The 19816-nt window shown below is 35.0% G+C and overlaps 1 protein-coding gene across 1 annotated transcript in view; it reads left to right on the top strand.

Annotated features, from left to right (window-relative positions):
- Positions 1–3407: 3407 nt before the first annotated feature.
- Positions 3408–19816, top strand: part of cpa6 (carboxypeptidase A6) — a 38030-nt gene continuing 21621 nt past the window's right edge. Inside the window, exons 1-3 of the mRNA XM_087309465.1 lie at positions 3408–3697; positions 11925–12000; positions 18308–18432. Coding sequence (XP_087165591.1) covers positions 3573–3697; positions 11925–12000; positions 18308–18432 — 326 coding nt within the window. The 5' untranslated portion in view covers positions 3408–3572. The remainder of the gene's footprint in view (positions 3698–11924; positions 12001–18307; positions 18433–19816) is intronic.

Below are 19816 nucleotides of genomic sequence, written 5' to 3'. Positions count from 1 at the left end.
TAGCGTTTATGCTGATAGCCTCCTGGATCTGTGTCATAAACACAACAAATAGGCTTTAGCTGTCATTTTACAGCTTATAAAGCATGTATGCACATTAATGCAATATCATATTACAACAACAAAACTGTTTACAAAGAGTCAACATATGTGCGCATTGTCATTGTCTTTTCATTACGCAGCGCGCGCACCTAAACCGCGAGAGAGAGAGAGGAAACCATATATTAAAACATAATCTTTAAAATAATGATTTCTATAAAAAAAGTAAAAAGGTTTGGTGATATAATAATAACAGCGGGACATTAAATAAATCCATATTTTCCGTGGAGCGAGCGATTTGAGGAAGTCTGCTATTTTTATTTGACAGAAAAAACAAATGATTGGAAAAAAAAACCTAGCCTATGACGATTTTTAAAAAGGATTCAGTCAGTGTTTTCGTTTTGTAATCTAAATGAATCATTTAAGAAAAAAAGTTATTTTTGGGCAGGGCTATTTATTTTATTCATTTTCTTTAGTTTATTCTGGTTTTCTATGCTGTTGGAAACACTGAAGGAGCGTGAAAATCTGTTGTTGTTATGTTCTGTTAATATGTTCGCATTTTAAAATAAATCAGTATTTGAAAATGCAATATTTAATGTGTCAGACACAAAATAGACACGTCAATAAAAAAAAAGAATAATTTAATATTAATATTAATCTGACCAGTTAACCGTATCCGATTAATATCCGATTTACGAGCTGCGGTTGTCGGTTAGCAAAATTAACAGAAATGAGCATCCCTAATATATATATATATATATATATATATATACAGTTAAAATTATTAGCCCCCCTGAATTTTTTTTTCCCGAACTTCTGTTTAACGCAGAGATTTTTTTAACACATTTCTAAACATAACAGTTTTAATAACTCATTTCTAATAACTGATATTTTTTTTTTATCTTTGCCATGATGACAGTAAATAATATTTTACTAGATATGTGTTTAAGACACTTCTATACAGCTTAAAGGGAGATTTAAAGGCTTAATTAGTTTAACTAAGCAGGTTATAGTAATTAGGTGAGTTATTGTATAATGATGGTTTGTACTGTAGATCGAATAAATATATTGCTTAAAGGAGCTAATAATTTTAATCTTAAAATGGTGCTTAAAAATTTCATTTATTTTATTTCTTGTCGGCTTAGTCCCTTTATTAATCCGGGGTTGCCACAGCGGAATGAACCGCCAACTTATCCAGCACATTTTTACGCAGCACATACCCTTCCAGCCGCAACCCATCTCTGGGAAACTTTCACACACACACACCACGGACAATTTAGCTTACCCAATTCACCAGGAAACCCACGCGAATGCAGGGAGAACATGCAAACTCCACACAGAAACGGCAACTGAGCAGTGGATCGAACCAGCAACCCAGCGACCTTCTTGCTGTGAGGCGACAGCACTACCTACTGCGCCACTGCGTTGCCTATGCTTAAAAATAAAAAACGAAATTAATCAAATAAATGAACAACTTTATCCTTAACTGACAGGGTATCAATGGGCTGCTGCAAGAAAATAGTTCCAGATATGATTTTCTTCAGTGTATTGCGAGCACTTGCAGTGTATTGCTAATAAATGTAAATATGATACAATAAATCAATAGAGATCAATGAGAATCAGGCTCCCTTGTCCTAAATTCCAAGAATGCTTTGCGCTGTAACGACACATTCCAGTTCTCTTTACGCATAGTACTGCCAAACCACCAGAGGGCCCCTTAGCTCTTAAATGTGATATAATTACAAGAGCTGTTGAAGAGAATTTTGCTGTAATTTTTAACACTTTCTAATGTTTTTTTAAAAAAGGATGTATTGCCTTCCTTTCCATTGAAGTAATTTAATTTTGCCCATTCTATGCAATATTCGAATCTGTATATTCATGTAGTAGTGCGTGACTGTCGGACACGCTTTATAGTGGTTGTATTTCGTGTTTTAAACGAATGCTACAGGGCGGTTTGACACTGTTCCTCTTGCTCGTTAACCAGCTGACCACTTACCTGGATGTGGACGGCTTTTTCCCTGTTACCAGTTTGTTTGGTAGCTCTACACGTTCGGCGGCAGACTTGAGATGCAGAGTTGACTGCGATGACAGGGTTCAAGTCTGGTGAAGACTGGTTCCAGAAAACTAGTAAGACAAAAACAGAAGCCAAAAAATAAAATACACAAATAAATAACAGAATAATAGTGTGGTAAAAATCTGAAAACATGGTAAAAATCAGACGAGGGCTTTTCTTTTTCTGGATTGCTTTTTAAAACACTGCGATTGGGTTTAGGAAAGGGGGTGGGCAGATCAATCTGTAATATTTAAAACACCATTGGTTGGATTTAGGGAAGAGAGAGAGTGGGGGGCATCGGTCAGTTGGTCAGTCAGTAAGTTAGTCAGTCGACAGCAGCCTCTGATGGATTTATGTGAGAACGGCAGGCATAACCCTGCTGAAAAATCCAGCTTAAACCAGCCTAGGCTAGTTGGCTGGTTTTAGCTGGTCGACCAGCCTGGTTTTAGAGGGGTTTTGGCCATTTCCAGGCTGGTTTCCAACCATTTCCAGCCTGGTCCTTGCTGGTCAGGCTGGAAAATGACCAGCCAAATCCAGCTAAAACCAGCTCAACCAGCCGGATATAGCTGGTTTTGGCTGGACTCCCAGCTTGGCTAGGCTGATCAAGCTGGTTTAAGCAGGGAAATCGAACTTGCAAGAGATATTTGAGATCTCAAAAGGCGTATACACAGCGGCCTCTGGTGGTTTCACGAAAATAAAAACCGCAAAAAACGTAGCTCCTAGGACCTATTTTGCTCTCTTCAGAAATATATATAGGGGTACATAATCAGAATGTGCCTGGGTTGGTTTTAACAGACAAATACACAACACTCAGCTATTGTATTTTAAATTGTCTAAAGTTAGATAGGGTTGGTTTTCCATTATTTCCAGATCCCAATGCTGACAGAGCATGATGTAAGTACACGTCAGCAAACTATAACAATGTTCTAGTGGGTTTTGGATATTTTAATGAGCAAACTTATATTGTGCTTTTAAAATGATTTTTATCCCCATACCTCATTCTTTATTGGAGAAATGAGAAATGTTGCAACCTTGCCCCTTGTTGCAACCCTCTTCCCCACTAAATTGTCAAACAAACATTGGCATAAACATATTTTGTAGGACTGAAATGCTTTTACTTGAAAGATTTTGTCAGAAAACACACAACATTCAATCAAGCGACAGTGACCAGGCAGAATTCCGCTCTTAATAAACTCCCGCACTTCCACTGATCTCACTCCAAAACAGGGATTCGGTTCCCAACCCCTCTGACACCCCGCACCACGTGACCACACTTCCAAAAACACTTTAAAAGACTCGGGATACTACCAGAATTCCCACATGAGTGCTTTCACACCTCTACCTCAAGGAATCATCCCGGGATCCGACAAACAGTGCAGAATAGCCTCGAAGTGTAATGATTTCCATTCAGCATCCAAAAGCACCGCGCAGCCTCTGACTGTCCGCTGCAGAATCGCCGCTTTTATCCATATTCTAACGTAATATGGCACTGAGAAGCACAGACGTGTCTAGTAACGTTAAGTCTGCTGTTTTACTCGGATGTGTTTTAATTCTCTGCACCGCGCCCAATAATGTGGACTCTTACCTCTATAACAACCGCTACGTCGGGTAAGTGTTTCATTCATTCAAAGTTTATAAGCTGGAGTTGTAGTGAAGTCTGGAGTTCACTCGTTCTTGACTCGCGAACGAATCTTTTTATTGAACTTTCCTAAATGCCTTTATACATTCATGAATAACGTTGCTAAATTTAATCAAACACACAACAAAAATACAGTTTGCAACCTAACACGCAGCCTATATGCGATTTAAAAATATAATGTGTAAAAAGCGCACGCGGTGATGCTGAGTCAGTTGACTCGTTCAAATGAACCGAATTACTATAAATGAATCGGAGTTGTCATTTCGCGAGAATGCCAAGGCGTAGGGAGTAGGGACACGGCGAAATCTTTTTGAAGTATTGAAGTGCACTCAGCGTCTCTGCGAATGAAGACTAGAGATCAGCCTGTCTCTTCTTATGTCAACACAGGCTTTATAAAACAAAGCAGTTTCAAGAGGCCAACATTTTTGCTTTGCTGAAAAGCACTCCTTAAGTGACATCTTAAAGTTTGCAGTTCGTCTGGACAGGTACAAGCACGACATGCAAATGACTTCAAGAAAATCATAATGGAAGCATACTGACAGTTATCAGACTGATCATTATCTTGTTTGATGATAATAACCAAAAAAAGTAGAGGAGAGCAGGGCACAAAGTAAACCCTAAGTTGAGACTATTCAAACGATTTGAGTGATTCCCTCAGTTCATTTGAGTAATGGGAAATTCAATTAATTAAGTTGACCAACTGTGGCCTCTTCTTTGAATTACAGTAACTTAAATGTTTAATTACCGATAACTTAAAATGGCTAATAGATAAAACTTCCAAAGTTTTCAGCTTTTATATGCTACTTACTCACTTACTCCCAGGGCCGTTTATATCAAAGTTATTTAGCCGCTCCCTGTTGGTGTTTTGTAAAATCTTATTTTTATGGTGGGTCATTAGCCCAATGCTCAACCCCCAACCTGGAGGACCAGAACATACACACACACACACACACTATGGAAAATTTAGCTAACCCAATTCACCTATAGTGCATCTCTTTGCACTTGTGGGGGTAACCAGAGCACCTGAAGGAAACCCACACCAACACGGGGAGAACATGCAAACTCCACACAAAAAACAATAAACTGATTTATTCAGGACTCAAACCAACAATCTTTATGCTGTGAGGGGACAGTGCTGCCCACTGAACCACTGTGTCACCCCTGCGAGTATATCAATTAAGAAAAATGTTTATAAGCATTTATATTTACTTTCTAAGTGCCTCCGTCCTACTGTGCTCCAGCAAAATTCAGCAGAACAGGCAAAATGACCACCATATAACATATATCGACCAATCAGCGCAGTTGTCAAGGCAGAATTTCAAGCACAACCAATCATTTTGAACAGAGACACGGTGAATCTTTTAAAGAAATTAAAATGTTAAGTTCAGAGAACTAAAAATATTAATTAAAAGTTTTTTTGCTGCCTAACAAGTAAGTTAAAAACATCTGTTTAAGTTTGGAAAACTTGGTATTTCAAGTAATATCAAATTATATATCTAATATCTAATTATCTTTAGTTGTGACAACAGCAGTGTTTACAGTGTAACACTTTTTTGGTTTTGGCCAAATAATAAAGAAAGTAATGGGTTTAGACAAACTCTATTTTATTTTATTTTTACCAACAACATACAAGCCTCTCCTACAAATGACACAGCTTGTATGATCGCAGGACCTATGTTTTCTGTGCAGTGTTGCCAAAAGTGCCAAGAGTAAACATGATCCTATTTACCCCATCTGTAATAGACATTGTAATAGAGGGTTAGTTGTAACATGTGCTTAAAAGTCAGATTTCACACAATTAATTTTAATTCAGTTTACTTTAAATAGTATTTTTCCTCAGTACTTAACACATTTTTATAAATCTGTTGGATAAAGACATTTGGATTTATTTGCATCATTATCCATTATCATACAATGCATCGATTTGTATGTATATATATATATATATATATATATATATATATATATATATATATATATATATATATATATATATATATTGTATTAAAAAAATTCTATAAAAATGTTTCAACATTACATTCAAAATTAAAAAAAAAAAATGTTTTTATTTTTTTGTTTATTGAATTGGTGTCCAACAGTGTCCCAGAAAAAAAATTGTGTTTAATAGACATCTAAAAGACTAAATGTGGCGTGGCTTGGCTTAAACAAGGTTTAATTTGGACTGTCAGTGAAAATATAATAGACATCTAAGAATAGGCCAAAACTAGACTAATTGTCAAGTAGAATGATTACACAGATTTAATTGTGTAGTCATTCATTTCTGTTTATTTGATGACTAGTCTAGTTTTGGCCTATTCTTAGAAGTCCATCAGATTTTCACTGACAATACAAGTTCAGCCTTGTTTTAGCCAAGACGACTAGGTCACACTTTACAATAAGGTTCATTAGTTAATGTTAAATAATGCATTTACTAATACGAACAAGCATTGAACAATACATTTACTACAGTATATATTCATGTTAATAAACGTTAGTTAATGAAAATAGTACAGTTGTTCATTGTTAGTTCAATGTTAACTCATGGTGCATTAACTAATGTTAACAAGCATGGACTTGAATGTTAATAATGCATTAGTAAATGTTTAATTATGATTTATAAATGCTGTACAAGTGTTGTTCATGATCAGTTCATGTTAGTAAATGCATAAACTAATGGATTTTATTGTAAAGTGTTACCGACGACTATATTTAGACATCTATTAGACATCTTTTAAAAACAAAAATGCTTGCTGGATAATTTGCAACAACCTGTTACAACTAACCCCATTGTGTCATGTTTTGCTCAATACTGGCCAGCAGTCACTGTATGTTTTTTACATCTTTCAAAATGGTTCCATCTTTTAGCCTAGAAGACAGTAGTCACAACAATTTTTACTTGCATTATTTCTAAGACTTTTTAAAAAATAAAATAAAAATGTCAGTGTTTTCAATTATTGACTGTAATAAAAAATATACTTTAATGGAGCAAAAATGGTTTTGCCTATGTTTCTCTTTCAAATTTCGCTGAACTTTTTCAATAATTTGCCGGAAGACATCTGCCGACACTGTGGTGAAAACCTCGGAAGCATACCATGGTTAACCCTGAACAAATAGCTTAAAACTGTTACATTTTACCCTGCTTTACTTTGTGCCATGCATTCTCCTAAGTGTACAGCATTAGATTTTATTAGACTTTTCAGTTCAGTCAAATCCAACTGCAGTTTTAGTGCTGTGAATTTGAATTAAGTGTTAACGCTGCTTTCTACATCAAACAAGTGAACCAAAATCTATCAAATGTTATGTTTAACTCTGCTTCCAATATAAAACCAACTCAGTCTGAAGAAGAAACCCAAACCCAAAAGAGCACTTGATCTCTGGAGTCTGCTGAGATATCATATCACTGTCTGAATGACTGAGTATTCCATGATGTCATATTCTGATTTTATTTATATTTTTATATATTTTGAGCGAGATACTACCTAATGCTTCATTATGACCAATGAAAAAAAAAATGAAACCCATTTTAGAGATTCTTGCAGATATCATTATGATTTTAAGTAAGCAGCTCAGCAATGCTGCATTGGTCAAAATGTAGTTCAAATTGGTCAAATTCATCCAAAGTCAATATTCATTCATTTTCCTTTGGCTCATTCACTTGCCCTTCCAGCTGCAATCCAGTACTGGAGAACACCCATACACACTCACATGCACACATACACTACAGCCAATTTAGTTCATCCAATTCAGATACCGCATTTCTTTGGACTGTGGGGGAAACCGGAGCACCCAAAACCTCATGCAAACAGAAGAAGAACATGCAAACTCCACACAAAAATGCCAACTGACCAAGTGAACCAGCGACCTTCTTGCTGTAAGGCGACAGTGTTAACCACTGAGCCACCGTGCCACCTTTATTGTAGTAAAATGTGTGAAATATTATTGCAATTTCTATAATCAAATAACTATATTTATATTTTATATATTTTAAAATGTAAATTATTAATGTGATGCAAAGCAAAGCAGTGTCACACAACCATTCAGAAATCATTTTAGTATCTTGATTTGCTGCTCAAAATTCTTACTAATTATTATAACATCTTATTATCTTGCGATGTAGCATTTTTTAAATAAATCATATTTTTTAGGATATGATTTAAAATATTTAAAAATACAGTTTTTTTACAATAAAAAATGTCAAATTTCAACATCCTGTCAGTTGTACGGTTTAGGGTGCTATAAATTCCTGTCCTGTATAGGATCAGTCAATCGTCAATCTGTGTTTTCTTCATTCCATCAGTTGGATGTTTTACATGGGGCTATAAAACACACCAATCAACGCCTCTTCACGTATGTGAGGGTGCGAAACCAAGAGGTATAACATCATTCCTGACACATTCACACACCAACCTAAATGCCAAAGTTTGTCCTGAATGTCTAATTGATTCACCAGCTGACATCAGACAGAGAAGATCCTGAATGTTTTAGTGTAGTAATATATCAATTCATGAAACTCTAAAACAGACAACATGACAAAAAATAGCCTAATGAGACGTCTTTATATTCAGCAATTTAAAGGAGCTACTCTGGCTGATTGGAAAAAAACGTGACTAAGATGTTTGCATATTTAAGCTGGAAGTATACATTTTGCTGCATTTTACAGCCAAAATGAACACTAGAGGCAGTAAAACACCAACAACTATTATTTCATGCAAATAAAGATTATACTGCAGATTATTAATTAATGAAGACTCATTTTCATACAAACTCCTTGCACAATACAGTGTTCTCACCACAAAACACTTTTAATTTCATGATAATGTTTAATGGGTAAGACACAGTGACTCATTGGACTCAGTGGTTAGCACTATCGCCTCACAACAAGAAGGTCATTGGTCACTCCATTGTGTGGAGTTTGCAAGTTTTCCTCGTGTTCATGTGGGTTTCCCCGAGGTGCTCCAGGCTTCCCTCACAGTCCAAAGACATGTGCTAAAGGTGAATTGGATATATTAAATTGACCGTGAGTGTGTGTGTGTGTGAATGCAAGAGTGTATGAGTGTTTCCCAGTACTGTGTTATGGCTGAAAAATCTACATTAGTACCAGCAAAACAACCATTTATATTTATAAAATACACTGTTGTTGTCTGCAAAAATGTAAATAATAATCATATTAAACATACTCTAATGACGTGCTTTATCACATCATGCAGATATGCACATCGTGTATATTGTGTGCATAATTAGAAGGTTTATGCTGAATGAAGTTTTACTTTTAGCATGCGATTCAGTTTAGGACTATAATCAGTCCACTCTGGAAATATGATATTTTCCACTTTTAAAACATTCTGGACTGGTTTTAGGAATTAAGAGTAATATTTTGTTCTGTTTCTCAACCCAAATGGATTGAATTTTGCTTTAAAAGACATAGCTTTGTGTGTGTGTCTTCCAGTGAACAAAAGAAACCATATGAATTTGAGACAAAGGAGGTAAACTTTTTTTTTGTTAAACTATCCCTTTAAGTTAAAGTGATTGTCATGTAATTAACTTCTTTGGAATAAATGTTTTTGGGATTAACTCACTTTTTAAAGTTTTTGACTTATTGTTGTTAAATTTGCATAAATATTTCTCAGTACCAATGTCCTTTAGCTTTCGTTTGTTCTCTCAACTTTTGATATTTAAGTTCTATAAGCATTTTTAATTAGCACAACAAAGATTAGTTATTGAACTTCTGCACCTCTAGAAAACAGTCTTAAATTGATTTAACTAAACATTTTTTATATCACTGACAGTTTTTTTTAAGTCAGTAGTTCAAATGTTGAGTAAACACAAAAGAAATAAAAAATGAAAGAAATTTGGCAATGTAGTTTCGTTGTTGTTGTTCTGGCTAAATTACTTTTTACAGTTTGTGCAAAAAAAATTTTTTTTTAATCTGAGAAAGAATCAGATTTAAACACTAATTCTCTCAGTCGGTGTGAACATAACCTACGTGGCACAATTAAATTGAAAAGATCAGATTTCATGCAGTTTGTGCTGTTTACTGTCATGACGAAAAACCACACAGACTCATTGTGAAAAATGAAAACATACCCCTGTAAACATTTTTGTAGAGCGTTAATTATGTAGCCAGAGCTATACGGATGACTGCATTTTATCTTTAGAACAAACACTACAGGCTGTGTGACGCTGCTGACAACTTCTGTTTCTTTTTCGCGTTACCAGTTTACCTCTGTATGAACGGCTTTTCCGATGTTACCAGTTTGCCTAGTGGCTCTGTGTATGTCGGCAGACTTGAGACGTAGAGAGGAGTTGACCATGACAATGGGTTTCGAGTCTTTCAAAGAACTGTTTTCGAAAGCAGGTAAAACAAAATAAAATTAAATAAACAAGTAAATTACAGCGTGAGATTGTGGTAAGATCTGAAAATGTGGCAAAAATCTGGCCGCCATGAAGGCTTTTTTTTCAGGATTGCTCTTAAAAACACTGTCGGTTGGGTGTTGGAAAGGAGCTGGGCGGGCCAATTTGTGCTTTTGAAAACACTATTGGTTGGGTTTAGGGAAGGGGGTGGGAGCTGGCCAAACAGTGCTTTTAAAAACACTATTGGTTGGGTTAAGGGAAGGGAGTGGGAGAGGACATTGATTGGTCAGTCAGTCAACTGCGGCCTCTGGTGGACTTATATGAGAAGAGCAGGCATTAATGGCAATCGCAAGACAAATTTGAGATTTGAAAATGAAATACACAGCTGCTTCTGGCGGATTCGGGAAAGCAAAAACTGCAATTAACGTATCTCTTGGGACGTATTTTGCAATCTCCAGAAATAAATACTGGGGTGAGTATCCATAATGAAACTGGATTGCAAAAAACATGTCACATTTGGGCAAAAAAAATAATTATTTAAATCTTATTTTTGCCCTTATTTGTCTGCATTGTGAACGTAGCCTAACTTGCAGACTAATATCACTTCTTAAAAAAGTCACCACAAACACATGTTTTTCCTTGTACTTCCCTGCAGCTGAGGAGGGGTTTATTATTTATCAGTGTTGCATGACACCACACAATAAAGATTCTGTGGGAAATACCATCCGAGTCATCAAATACCACACACAAAGACACTTCAGGTGTGGCGTCAAGCATAATTTCCTCTACTCTCCCCATTAGTGGAGGATGACGTCCTCAATGATGAACTCAGAGCAGTTTTGTGGCTGTCTTGTGTAATGATAGAGCTGGAACGGAGCTCCTCGCACAATTACACCACAAAAAAACGAGAATATAACCTGGAGCGTCAGCATCACTCACAGTCTAAAAATAGCAGATTGCTTTTAGTGATGTAATGAGGTCATCTTTGGTGTGTTTTGAGCCGTTTCAGAGAAAACAAGCCTCAGTGAAGAATTTATGTCTGCTAGCTCAATAAAACGGTCTGCATGCTTTGCTGTTCTTGTAAATAATACCATTAATCACTAGTAGTACTCAAAAAGTGGAGTTAAGGATTTAAATAATATCCTGGTGCTGAGTTTTCAGCAAATTCAGCATGACTTGTTTGTGTTACAAATTTAAATTGAGCCAAAAGGAATGAGTTTTACATATAGACATCATTAAATGGGTGACATGGTGGCTCAGTGATTAGCACTGTCACCTCACAGCAAGAAAGTTGCTGGTTTGAGTCCTGACTGGGTCAGTTGGCATTCAAAAAAAAAAAAAAGAAGATTTTACTTTATTTTATTTTATTTTATTTTATTTTATTTTTTTGAACATACAATAAAGAAGAAGCCATTGACTTCCATAGCAATAAAAGAAAATCAAGTTGAATTTCTTCAAAATTTTATCAGAATCAAATAGAAAATGTGAAGTAGAAACATTTATACAGTGTATCTTTGTATTTTATACAATATGTATTGTTATTAGTAGATGGGAACTGTGGTTCATTATTCTTTTTCAAGATTTATGTGTAATCTTTAGTAGCATTAAACATGTTTTTAATGTCACTTTTGATTCATTTAATGCATTGACTTGCTGAGCAAATGTATTTTAAAACATACAAGTATTAAATCATTATCAGTTTGATTTAATCTTATTGAAATATAACTCTGTTAAGTTTAAATGAATATATGTGTATTTGCTTTGTTAAAAAAAGAAAGAAAAATAAAGTTCTGTACTGCATTTTGCATCTGCATATGTATAATGAAATCATATTTTTCTCTGCAGTGATCAAGTGTTCAGAATAATCCCCAGCAGTAAACCAGAGGTTCAAGCAGTCAAACACCTTTTCCAAAACTTGACAGTGAGTCCCTTATTTTCTACAATACTCATATAATACCAAAAACATAAAAAAGAAAAAACATCATAAAAAAACGTATGTCATTGAAAACTTTTCTCCTGCAAAAGTGATCATATTTCTTCCACAGTGAGTAAACTATTTTTAGTTTATCACAGTGCATCAGCCCTTAACTTTTTGTGTGTGTGCAATCACTCTGTCATTCTCAGCACCAATGATGCATGAACATACTTTTCAGAAACACCAGCAAATACAAGCAGTATATATACAGTGCTAGGATACAGTGGGGAAAATAAGTATTGAACACATCATGTTTTTTTTTTTCCTGGGATTAATATTTCTCAAGGACCTTTTAACGTGAAATTTAACCAGATTTTAGTGAAAATACATAAAAAATAAAAAGACATAAAAATAAAATAAAAAACAAGAAAATTTAGTAATTTGTATTTACAATAAAATGACAGAAGTAGAAAATACTGAACTACTGAAATGTATTTAATATTAAAGGCTTTTTTGTTGACCTTAAAGACCCCTCTCATATGGTGAATGAAGTCTAATATTAATATAGTGTCTATCTAATCTGATCTTAACATTTTCTGTTGAATTTAGGTCAGGTGATTGGCTGGGCCATTCTATTTTCAGCTTGATTTTCTTTCTCTGAAAGCATTTGAGCAGGGATGCCCAAACTCGGTCCAGGAAGGCCAGTGTCCTGCAAATTGTAGTTCTAACCCCAATCAAACACACCTGGGCTAGCTATTCAAGCTCATACTAGGCTTACAAGAAATATCCATGCAGGTATGTTGAGGCAAATTGGAGCTTAAATCTGCAGGACACTGACACCCCTGCATTTAAGAGTTTCCTTGGCTGTGTTTTGAATCATTGTCTTGCTGAAATGTCCACCCTGGTTTCATCATCATTATCCTGATAATCCAGATGTTGGACTAAAGCAGCTGATATAAATTTTCAATGGCGAAGGGCATAGGGTTGCTGAATAATGCTGAGAGGTTTCAGCTGCTGTCTCGGTTTTTACTGCCTTTCTACACCTCCCTTTCTTCATGTGTTCAATACTTTTTTCCTTTGTCATTTCATTTTAATACATATAACTTTACTTGTAAACTAGATTAGTTTTCTTTACATGTATCGATTTCCTTGGTTGCTACCAACATCTGGGGAAAATTTCTAGTCAATGGCACCTTTAGAAATATGTTTTCTGAGAAATATGGTGACATTTAATACATATTTTCCCTGCTGTATATGAATTCACCTCTTTTGAAAATTAAGATTTTAAAGGATTTCTCTTTGTACTAAATTTTGGACTGGACTTTTTTTTTAGATTATTTCCAGCTTTGCTCTCACTGACTAAATAAATGTAATAAGTTTACACAACTATATTAGAAAACTAATCTAACACAAATATATTATTGTATAGCATCCTTAAAATATTAAAATATTTATTTAAAATTGAGATCTTTGACGGGTACTCATTTATGCTAAGCAATATATATATATGTGTGTGTGATATGGCTTTATATCGGCTCTGGTGGGAGGCATGTGTTGGCACAAGGCCATAAGCAGAGTGCCTTAGTGTCCCACCAGTGACAATACACAATCACATCGCACTGCTACGAATGTGATATTGTGTTTATACAACAGTTCGACAACAACATTGTGTATATAAAATAGAAAATCAAACATGGAGAGTCTAAACATTTTTGTATAAGGAACTACTTTCTTCCTCCATTCCTTCACATCTGCAGGTGACGTTAGAACAGCAGCAACCGTTGCTAATTCACAAACGTCACTTTAGAGCTAGTTTTTAAATGATTATCTAACGTAATGTCTAAAGAGATGGAAAAACAGGTGATTTTGCTGACATTTTAAGATTATAAGGCTGAACTGCTCTGAAATTAAAAATATTTAAAATAGGCACTATCCTTATAAATAAACTGCATAGTTGCTATCTAAACAACTGCAATCTCGCCTATGTTGTCCAACAGCTGCAATATTTGTCAAACTGTAGTCATTTTATTGATCTGCTGTCACTGTATGTGGGTGGAGTAATACAGAAGGGTAAGGAGGCTGTACGAGTGCTGTTACTGAATATCGCTAACTATCAGCCAATCAGATTCGAAAACCAGACAGAAAACACTTTTAAAATCCTTAAAATACAATTGTAGTCTTTCATAATGGGGACATATGACCACCAGATCCTGCATTCTCAGAATTCAAATGCCCATCATTTATATTCAACATATTCATGCATATCTTTGCAAGCAGGTCTCTTGGCTTGTTTTGATAATTTTTCCATAATTCATTAATTTTCCCCTCACATTTACTAAAGTGTTGCTGACAGTCATCACTAGCATGCCAAATGGTTGTATAGATAAATGTTTTCTTTTTTAAAACACCTCTCTTTTTACCACACGCTTTTTTAGGTGATATGCTCATCATCTCAGTCTCATGCTTTCACTGTGCATGCAAAATCTGTTTCAAGAACATACCAGTCACACACCATCAAAACAAACGTGTCAAATGTGTTTCAGCTGCCAGGTTTGTGAGCATCTGTTAGGAATGCAGCACAGATCTGAGGAGTTTTTCCTGCATGCACAAAAACAGCTCTGCAACTGCGCTTTTGAGTTGACACAGTTCTTAGATGAATAGAAAGCTCAAACAAACACCATTTATAAAGTGTCAATGTTAAAAAAAACTCTCTGTTCTAACTTGTAATATATATATATATATATATATATATATATATATATATACTGTAGGGCGACGCAGTGGGTAGCACGTTCGCCTCACAGCAAGAAGGTCGCTGGTTCGATCCTTGGCTCAGCTCAGTTGGCGTTTCTGTGTAGAGTTTGCATGTTCTCCCTGCGTTCGCGTGGGTTTCCTCCGGGTACTCCGGTTTCCCCCACAGTCCAAAGACATGCGGTACAGGTGAATTGGGTAGGCTAAATTGTCTGTCTAAGTTGGCGGTTCATTCCGCTGTGGCGGCCCCAGATTAATAAAGGGACTAAGCCGACAAGAAAATTAATGAATGAATATATATATATATATATATATATATATATATATATATATATATATATATATATATATATATATATATATATATATATTATAATGTCTTAATATTATATATACAACCATTAAAATATGTATTTTAATGTAAATTAACTGCAATGTCTACTGCATGCTTCGATAATAGCAGATAATAAATACCAAACTAGCGGTTATCTGGTGTTAAATGGTCCTGTTGTTGTAGCCAAAGTCAACAGTCTAGTGACTTGGCAGCCGCACAGAGGAGCATGATGATGCACATCTGAGCTTTTGCTTCAGGGACTGGTATCTAGGCTCCAGCATATGTTGGCAATCTAAAGTGCTTTTGTGGATCCGCACACACAGAAATGGATTCATTCGCTCAAACGCTGAAGCTTTGTTTCAGACTTTCTGTGTAAATGAGCTGAATCAGCCAGTCTCTGATCTACAGATCGTACAGCACATGGGAAAAGCTTTATCACCGATCTCCACTCCAGTTCAGTGATCTATCGTCGTGTGATAAACTGCTTGAAATTGTCAAGGACCCGATTTCTTCCCAAAGAGTGGTTCCTCTGTTCATTTTTTCATGGTTTTGGGTTTGATTTGTCTCACAGGCATGTTAACCATGAACAAATGTATTTGTTTGTAGTTAAAAGGGACATCTAATGTTATGAATGTTCTCTTATGTTCACTTTGAAATTATACATATGGAATATGTGTGGAATAAGTGACAATGTAAATGAAACTGGTTATTCTTGCAGTTTATTACACGGCTGTCTAGAATACTTAATTCTGATTGGTAAATCATGAAATTACATGTTATTCTGAGATAACAACCACTGAATCTAATAATACAGGCTCACCTGGCTACTTTAAATCATCTTAGCAATGTTTGGTACCATCTTGTGACTGAATAATACATAGGTTAGTGTATGCTCCATTTAGACATTTTCATTTCTCTCATTTAGTCTAATTAACAGTCCTCCATTTATTGTCTGGCTACTAAAGATCCTGTCTGGCTTTATTCTGTGAGAACAATTAATTCTTTACATAAAGTTGAACTGGCTTATCAGTAGCCTGCAATATCAGTTTCTATGATCAGTTTTATACACTAAACTACTGATTATTCAGTTGCAAGATGGTGCCAAACTGGTCAAAAACAGCAGCCTGAAAGATAATCATTTACATATGAATATAAGTATGCTCACTAATGCTCAAGATGACTTTAAATGCTCTGATGAACATGTGTTATTAATTTCAGCAATTGTTATCTGGGAATAACATACAGTTGAAGTCAGAATTATTAGCCCCCGTGAATTATTAGCTCCCTAATTATTTTTCCCCCAATTTCTGTTTTATGGAGAAGATTTTTTTAACTCATTTCTAAACATAATAGTTTTAATAACTCATCTCTGATAACTGATTTATTTTATCTTTGTCATGATGACAGTAATAAATAAAAATAATAAAAATATTTTGCTAGATATTGTTCAAGACAATTCTATACAGCTTAAAGTGACATTTAAAGGCTTAACTAGATTAATTAGGTTAACTAGGCAGATTAATGTAATTAGGCAAATTATTGTATAACGATGGTTTGTTCTATAGACTATCGAAAAAGTATAGCTTAAACGGGCTAATACTTTTGTCCTTAAAATGGTGTTTAAAAAATTAACAACTGCTTTTATTCTAGTCAAATTAATACAAATAAGACTTTCTCTAAAATAAAAAATATTATCAGATATACTGTGAAATTTTTCTTGCTCTTTTAAACATCATTTGGGATATATATAAAAAAGAAAAAAAATTGGATTGTTGTGAATGACCAACCAAAATCAAGTGTTTTAGAGAGCCATTTAATAAACTGGAAATAACATACCTTAAAATGTCAGGATTGATCGATCAGAATAAAGCATTCAAGAAAGTTGTTTAATATTAACATACATTGGAATTTCATGATTGATTAATCGGAATCAAGTATTCCAGAGAGCCATGTAATGAAAACATTGGAATGTTGGGATTAACATAGCCATGTAATAAACTGTAAATAACATATCTTGGAATGTCAGGATTGAACAATCAAAATGATGTTTTTCGGAAATAGCCATGTAGTAAAAAACATTGGATTGTTGGGATTAACCAATCAAAATCGACTATTGTAGAGAGTAATATATTAAAAAATTTCATGATTGACTAATCAGAATCAATTATTTCAGAGAGTCATAAACTTGGAATAACATACCTTGGAACGTCAGGATTGAGGTAGGAGTGTGGTTTTCTTTACCAACCGAATTGAATGACAGGCACATTTTACCATGTCTCAGTAGTAACGTTTATACACAATATGTACTGCAAACTTTGTAATGGCAATTGTGTGTGACTCATCATTTCAGAAAGGCTTGAATAATCTCCACCACATATACATCAAATAACATTACTTGGTATTTTTGACTAATAAACTATTTCTGCTTCATCCATGTCTGTCCATGTCTGTTTGCATTTAAGGGCACAGGCTACAAAAACAGCTACACTTTCCTTTGACCCCAAAATGGGCATTTTTAGCATTCTATAATAAATAACCTGATGGGTATTTTCAGCTGAAACCGTATAGACACATTCTGGAGACACCAAAGTGGAAAAATGGGGGTAAAATATGAGCCCTTTAAGCATTAATTAATATGAATATTGTAAAGTGTTAACAAATTAGTATCACATTTGTGATTATGCTCACATGTTGATATTTGCAAAAAACCTCACTCTTGCTTGTTTCGCAGAACTACAAAATTATTTTTTATTTATTTTTTATTTTTTTGCTTTCATAACTTTAATAATAGGGTAATTCTAATTTCATTTTAATATGATTCACCACACAGTCAATGTATTTGCACATTTAAAATCAGTTTTTGTTTTATTTAGTTTTTGTTTTTTGTAAGTTTGAGTGACATACTCTATAAAGTCAGGTCAAACATCACAACAACAATGCAATAAATATTACACAGCCCGTATACTTGCCACCATATCCTTAAAATTTTATTCAAATATTCAGCACTTAGTGCGTGATAAGAAACATGAAAAAACATTGTAATTTAATACCAAATACTGTCAGAAAAAAACTGAATATAAACAAATGAAAGCTAACTCTGTGGTGTTTGAGAAATATATTTCCATGGAAGAAAGGTTTGGAAAGCATGAGGGTGAGTAAATGATGACAGAAGTTTCATTTAAGCTCCAAAGAACAACATGCTTGATTGACCTCAGTGGTGTTATGCAGGTGGACCTTTGGCAGCCCAACAGTGCATCTTTGATTCGAGAAAACAGCTCAATCGACGTTCATGTGAGACGGGACAAGACGCATTGGCTGAGAAATCATCTTCACCAAGCACACATCTACTACGAGTGAGTCTCTTTTTCCACTGTTATAAGACTCCTGTGGGATAAATATCGGATTTTGTCAGGTCGATGCGGATCCATTACTATGCAGTTCGTGTGTCCTTCACTGGGCCTTTTTCTCTTGATGAAAGATGTCTGTTTCTTACTCATTTTGCTAGCTTGTGGGTAAAATTTGAGCACTTAAATGACCGAAATGTAACCAGGATAATATGGTCATTTTTCAAAATAAGGGTTTTTCAAAATAAAAGATCGTTCAGACTAAATAAAGATGGAAAACAGAAATAATTAATGATTTCATGTGCGACCCGGTACCAATTAATTTACAGACAGATACAGGTCCTTAGCCCGAGGGGTTGGGGACCACTGGTCTAGGTGATCATGGGTCTAGGGATGTGCAAGAATGGCATATATCTGAAACACAACAAAACATATTTAAGTAAGATATATCAGATTCGCAAAAATGAACAAAGAGCCCTCTATGATTTTATCATCTGAAACGTTTAGCAAAATACCCATACCAATTTATTTTGACATTTTGCAGGGGCGGGGGGTACATGCACTGAATAAAATGCTGGGTCACAAATTATGTAGCCAGAAGAACGTACGGCTGCATTTTGTCTTTTAAAAATGAATGCTACGGGGTGGTATGATGCTGTTCAGAAAGCGGGTAAGACAAAAAGATAAGCCAAAAATGAAAATAAACAAGTAAATAGAGGGGTGAGAATTCGGTAAAATCTGATAATGTGGTAAAAATCAGATGATGGCTTTTCTTTTTCTGGATTGATTTTTAAAACTCTAGGTTTGGTTTTAGGAAAGTGGGTGGGCAGGTCAATCAGGACCTTTGAAAACATTATTGATGGGTTTAGGGAAGAAGGAGGGTGGGTCAGTCAATCAATCAGTTATTCAGTCAGTCAGTCGACAGCGGCACTCTTGAAAGAAATTTTAGACCTCAAAACGTGTACATATCAGCCTTTGGTGAATTCACAAAAACAAAAACTGCAAAAAAACGTAGCTACTGGGATGTATTTTGGCGCTCTCCAGAAATGTATATAGGGGTATGTAATCAGAATGAGCCTGGGTTGACAACATTATATCGAACATTCTTTAAACACGTGTTATTGTATTATCAAGAGATGTTATACTATATTGTCAGATAGTCATCATTATCGATTTATTGCCCAGCCCTGCTTGGATCCTTCTGACTTTGATTTGCATGTGTGGTAAGATTCAAAAACGAAATGATTCAGAGAACTCTTTTAACCACTAGCTCCATCAATCATCCACATTAAAAGCAACAATGAAGCTTATCTCGCGCACCACAGACAGAAACACACTTATTGTCATCCCTTTCCCCAGAGACGCGTTCTCCTTTATATCTCTTCTCCTTCTC

The sequence above is a fragment of the Danio rerio genome, chromosome 24, assembly GCF_052040795.2.
Source record: "Danio rerio strain M-AB ecotype USA chromosome 24, GRCz13ab, whole genome shotgun sequence".
Taxonomy (NCBI): Eukaryota; Metazoa; Chordata; class Actinopteri; order Cypriniformes; family Danionidae; genus Danio; species Danio rerio.
The sequence above is the reverse complement of the archived record's forward strand: the minus strand, read 5'-3'. Positions and strand labels throughout refer to the sequence as shown.